At 44.1% G+C, this 6,131-nt stretch overlaps 1 protein-coding gene across 1 annotated transcript in view; it reads left to right on the top strand.

Annotated features, from left to right (window-relative positions):
• The window catches only part of mmp15b (matrix metallopeptidase 15b), a 40,620-nt gene extending 39,367 nt beyond the window's left edge, over positions 1–1,253 (top strand). The window contains exon 10 of the mRNA XM_024294722.1: positions 66–1,253. Coding sequence (XP_024150490.1) covers positions 66–574 — 509 coding nt within the window. The 3' untranslated portion in view covers positions 575–1,253. The remainder of the gene's footprint in view (positions 1–65) is intronic.
• Positions 1,254–6,131: the final 4,878 nt, after the last annotated feature.

Genomic DNA, 6,131 nt, shown 5'->3' on the forward strand with positions numbered 1-6,131 from the left:
AATCGATTGACGTGTGTGGTCGTACCATTGATCACTTGTGTGTTTCGTCTTATTTTGTGTTTTAGCGTACACATATTTCTACAAGGGTTCCAAATACTGGAAGTTTGATAACCACCGTATGAAGAGTGAACCCGGCTACCCCAAGTCCATCCTCAGAGACTTCATGGGATGCAGCGTGGACTTGAATCCAGACAAAGACACCGACTCGGGACGTAAATACCCAGACGTGAACCGGCCGCCGTTCAACCCAGACGCAGGTCGTGACGGTGACAAAGGCAAAGATCGGCACGGGGTCGATCGCGAAGGGGAGGACAGGAAAACCGGCAAAAGCTCCGACAAGGACAAAGATGAGGACTATCGCGAAGGCCGTGAAGAGGACACGAACGAGGTGGACGTGGTGCTGAAGGTGGACGACAGCGAGGAACGGACCATGAACATTCTGATGGTGACCATCCCGCTGGTCCTGGTGCTGTGCATCCTGGGGCTGATCTACGCCATCATCAACACGCTGCAGAGCAAAGGGGCGCCACGCCTGCTGGTGCACTGCAAGCGCTCGCTGCAGGACTGGGTCTGACACCTCACCACAGGATTCACTGGACTCTGAACTTGACTTTGGATACCTCCTCCTCTTGAATCCGGATCTCTTTCCAGTGATCCGTCCGTCTCAAGGCTCTGTGCTCCTGCAGCTTGTAGTGGTAGTAGATCCATGCAGACCCTGTACTGAACCACATGCATCAACCATGTCCACACACACAGGCAAACACCACAGAAACCTCTCCTGCCTCCATGGTGCTCTACAACAGGGTGACTGTAGTCTATTTATGAGAGAACTTTGCACATTGGGTTTCTTTTTTTCATGTTTTTGTTTTGGTTCATTCTGTGTGACTTTGTGTTGCTGTTATTATTATCTTTTCTAAACCTGGAAGCGTGCTCTATTCTCACTCTTGTTTCTCCACCTTCCTCTGGTCTCAGTGGGGGACTTTTCCAGTCTGAGAGGCTTCACATCTGCTCATGTCATTTCACAAAGAAAAGCAATTTATAGATGGAGCGCCATGCTTCAGGTATGGGTTCTCCCCTCTTCACAGAATATTATATCAGTGACGGGGAGGGGGCCTGAAACCTGAAAACCCTAAAACATGACGGATCAGTCAATGATCTGCCAAACTCAGAGCTTCAAAGGAATAATCTGACTGTTTCAGATCATTCAAGTTAGAGTTGAAGAGTTAGAGCTGAATTCCTCTCATCAGCTTAAAGATTTGACTCTTGTTACATGCAGAACTGTAGCATCAATATGAGTTTTTTGTTGTCCAGATCTAACTTTAGATGCATTACATACAGCTGAGTAACCTTGCCTCTGAGGGAACTACACATTCTCACTCCCAATTCGTCCTAAAAGGTAGTGCTGCCACAAACGATTATTTTAATGGTCACTGATTATTTTTTCCTATTAGTCGACTAATCGGGTCACGCGCAAAATGGATGTAAACACAAATTTTAACCATCATTAGCTTTAAACTAACTACAAATTAAGACAATTAGGTTCATAGTTTATTAAACTTTTAATAATTCGTGCAGCTTCTTTCCTACATTAGTTTCTGGTATGAAAACAAGATTAAATCTGAAACAAGGAACTATTTTTCTCTAAAGATAAAGTTTTGGTCTCTCTGACTCAAATATAAAAAAGTTAATTTTTTTATGCTGAACGCTCACAACTTTGTTAAACTTTACTACACTCTAACTCCATATATTATAAAGTAATGACTAGTCGACTATTTTAATAGTCAATTAGTGGACTAATCGTGGCAGCCCTAATATATGGACATATGGTTTGGGCCCCCTTCGCGCCACTTTTTGACGTTTTGGGTGTCCCCAACTCATCGTTTTTTCACGCGTTGGTTGTCAGGTGTCTAATATTCGAGACTCAGTACCGGACGCAGAACTGGGTTGGTGTACCGACCCGGTCCACATCCCAAGGTTTGGGGATCCCTTATTAGCGTATGCCAAGCGGCCCTCAGACCGGAGGTAGTTTTTGGATTATGATGGGTTTGGTTGTCTGATACCTAAAGGTCTGAGATTGAAATGTAGCTTCGGTGTTCATCTCTGACAGCCTTGAAATGCCAACTTTCAGAAAGGAAGAGATTTATAACAGGCGACATTACATAACCACACGGTTTCTCCATTTCTCATAGACGCTGTATGAACCAGGGTCAACCAGGTTTCTACATCTGTACTTTTTTATTTGTGAATCATCTCATCTTACATGCACTGGTATACTCCGCAGACAAAAGACTTCTGGGTTTTTACTCTTGGAGAGAAATGAGTTATCTGACAGAAACCTTGAAAACATTTTTTTTTTTATCCACAACAGCTTGACAAACGTTTATAATTTGCAGATCTCACTGGTGCTGTGATGCTCTTTATAGCCAACATTTTCCCACAAACCTTTGGGGTCTCAGAAAGTTCAGTTTACACCAGGTTTAGATAAGCGAGTGATAGGCGCTGAAGTTTAAATAGAGACGTAGCGTTTCCTCTTCATCTTCTGCTCCCCTCTGCCACCGTGGATCTACCTGCCGCCTTTCCAGAATGCAGAAACTATTTTAGGACCTTCCTGGCTGAAGGGGTAAACACTTTTCTTCCAGTTGATAGGAGCTAGACATTTCCTTTGTGCTGAAGAGGAGATGGACTAATGCGGAAAGTCAGCTGACTGTGAAATTACACAGGAGATGAGCTCCGACATAAACCGAGAAAGTAAAAGGCAAAGCGTGGCGTGAAACTTGAGCTGCGGGAGGGGGTAACTAATGTCCCATGCAATTCTTAACAGGCGTTATGCTCTTTTTTTATTGTAAAGAAAACCCTCGTGATGACCTATAGTCTTACTGATGTAGGACGGGGTAACTATAAGGACCAGGGTGGGCTCAAACCATGCGACCCTGCATGGGCACAGACTAATCCTCTTTATCAAAAACAGCAGGTGTGTGCAAATGCTGTTAACCCGTGAGACCTCTAACCCAAACCTTTGACTCCCACGATCAAAACATTCACTGCGGCCCTTTCATCCTCCAAGAACAAAGAAGAACAGACGGAAAACATTTTAATTAAACATTTAGCCAACGTGTAGGAAAGTATTGTTCTTTTGAGACACTTTTGGTTTGTTCAAACTCAGTTTTCAAACAACAAATCTGTTTGATTCCATGGTTTGATTCTGAAACGTTTTAGTGTCATGTTGAGTATGATCCAGAGATTCATCCAGCCATTTAAAGATCCACTCTGATCATCTTTTGATCCAATATAAGAGTTCTTAGTCGTCTTTTAATAATAAGTATGCTGTTTTAGCCAAAATGGAGACATTTCTGCCCTTTTCTAAAACATAGTTCATGAAACTACATTGACAAAAAGCAGGTATGTCCATTCAAGAATTTATGTAAGCGGCTTTATAAATTCTTCTTCTTTTGTTTATATACTGTTTACCAGCGCTTGTCCGCCACCTATAATTGGTAGAGGCTTGGTGCAAAAAGTCAAACTGGTGTAAATCTGCTTTTTCTTTCACAACTCTATTCCGATTTAGGAAGATTTGGTGTCATATAATTTAGGCCGGACACAAACCACAACAATTAATTTCTCCTTGGTGATCATGTTTGCAATCGCTGGCTTTGGTGTACTTTGAAAAAGACTCCACCCATATATCTCTACCAAATTGGAGTCCCTGATTGGTCAGATTGGTCAGATGCTAGTGCTGAAAGCTGAAGATGCTGAAATTTATAACTGAAAACGCTGAAGCTGATAGTTAGCAAAAATATTAGTTAAATGCCAAATTAGCCTAAAAAAAACAAAAAAACAACAAAAAAAAACTTAAATTAGCGAAAATAGCTACCGTGTAAATATTAGCCCAACTCCAAAACACCCTAAAACATATACATTCAAGTTAGAAATAAGTACAAGATAACATCGGGCCATTAATAACAATAAAATGATCTGGAGGGCCGGATAGAATTACCCGGCGGGCCGGATCCGGCCCCCGGGCCTTGACTTTGACACGTAAGGGTAGTCAACAATGGAGCAGAGCAGGGAGTTTGTGGCCCCGCCCAGAGTATTTTCAACGTCATAAATAAGCTCTGTATTTTTTTGTCTGCTTCTGATTCATGATTTGAAAGAAGAAAGACTCAGAAAGCTTAATTTAAATTATAATCGTCCTCTTTCATGAAAAAAATAAATAAAAATGGCACAAGAACAAGTTAAAAACACAATTTTCATCAGAGTGGGTCTTTAAACCAGAAGCAGTTTTAGTGCCAAGGATGGTCTCTTTGGAGCTATATCTGTGTCTCGACTAAACTCTTTGAATTCAAAGATGTGGTTCTCTTCAAGCAGCTTTTTTAGATAATCGTCTTAAAGTGAAATTCAGGATCCAAAATAAACAGAAGTTCGACTTCAAAACCGAAAACCTGAACGGGCGGAAGGCTTATCTCGGCCAGCGTTGGGGTGGAACGTGGGGGGGTGCAGCTGAGATGGTCAAGCTCAGGTTACACAGAAGTGGACGGGGAGGGTGAAAGGAGTTTCCTGCAGCTGAAATGAGGAAGTGGGGGGAGGGGGCTGAAGGGCGGAAGCTGACCCCGTCCCCCTGAGCTTGGAGAGTTTGGATCTCAGGAATTAGGAGGGGTGGGAAGAAGAACAGAGAACTCGTGTGACCCAAATTCTTCTGCTGGCTCAACATCACGCCGACCGGGCAGGAAGCTAGCAAACAGTGGCGGACGGGCGGAGAAATGTGAGCGTCTTATTGGTTTGGTTGATTTTTCTGACCTGAAATAAGGGAACAGCTGAAAAATCCTTGGATTGATCAGGTGTCGGTCTATGCACGTTGCTAGGAAACACACTGCCTCATCATTGGGGCTTTTGTGGGTGGAGATTGGCAGCCGGAGCTAATCAGTGTTAAAAGCAGCCTCTGCTATCCCACCGTGTACTGTCCGCCCCCATCCCGCCCCTCCATCGGTCCATCGATGAGACAGCCAGTGTCTGGACAAGCTCAGAAACTGCAGACTCACTGCAGAAGACGGGAAGCAGTAAATGAAGATCTTATTTGTCAAGCTGTGTCTTCTGGACTAGCATTTCAAAGAGCTGAGTGTGCTCGAGTCCACCTCACTTTGAGTGAGATCCTCTGTGATTCAGCAGGAGGAGAAATGCTGAGAGGTCAGGAAAGAAATCCGTCAGAGTTGATTGATGAACGTGGAGTTAATCAGCGCCGCTCTCCATCAGCGAGGCCTCTTCTCCGACTGTAAATCTCCCACTCCATCTCCACCCATCTGCATGCTCGGCCCAGCCCTCAAAGCCCTGGGGGGGTTGTAACCGCAACAACAATGGCCTCCTGTCTTCCACTCCCTTCATTTTCTCCCTCAGTACCCCATTAGGAAGGAGAGCAGACGAGACAGAGGCTTTTACCAAAACAAAACTCCTTTACTCTCCTTTTGAGGCTTGGAAACAGGACTCGACAGTCACATTTCATGCTGCACAGCTTGACGTATCTTCATTGTCACCGTGAGGTACAGATCAGTGATGCAAGTGTTGGTGAGGCTCAGCTCATCTCGGCTTTCATCTCTCTCAGGATGTGTCTCTGTAAACAATGCACGCCGAGCGTTTCCGCCTCGGCCCTCCACCGCTTCTTTCCCTTTGTTGTCCTTTTAAATGACGACTTCTCTTAACATTTCTGCACTCGTTTAAAAGTTTCTTCCATGCACTAATAACCAGGAGTTTCCATCGCAAATCAAAACTCTTCCAAAAAGATTACAGATTAAAAATGGATGGCCAACGAACAGGACACGAGTGCTTCAGTTTTACAGAAGGACTGTTGATGTTCAGACGCTCCTCGTCTCCCAGAATGCATCAGCCAGCACACTCATTTCAAACCAGCACTCTGCCGAGTCGAGCACTCACCGCGGGGACGGACTCAGAACTGACAAACGGCTTTCACCATCTCTGTGCAGCAGATCAGCACTTATTGTGCCTCCGACACTGAAACTGTTGAGCCGGCTACTTAAAAAATAAAAAAAAAAAAGGCTTCACTGTTTGCAGCTACGATTCAATGACTCTGTGTGGGGACAAAAAAATCAAAATGAGAGAAAATAAGTTTGATTACAGTAAAT

The sequence above is a fragment of the Oryzias melastigma genome, linkage group LG3 (genome assembly GCF_002922805.2).
Source record: "Oryzias melastigma strain HK-1 linkage group LG3, ASM292280v2, whole genome shotgun sequence".
Taxonomy (NCBI): Eukaryota; Metazoa; Chordata; class Actinopteri; order Beloniformes; family Adrianichthyidae; genus Oryzias; species Oryzias melastigma.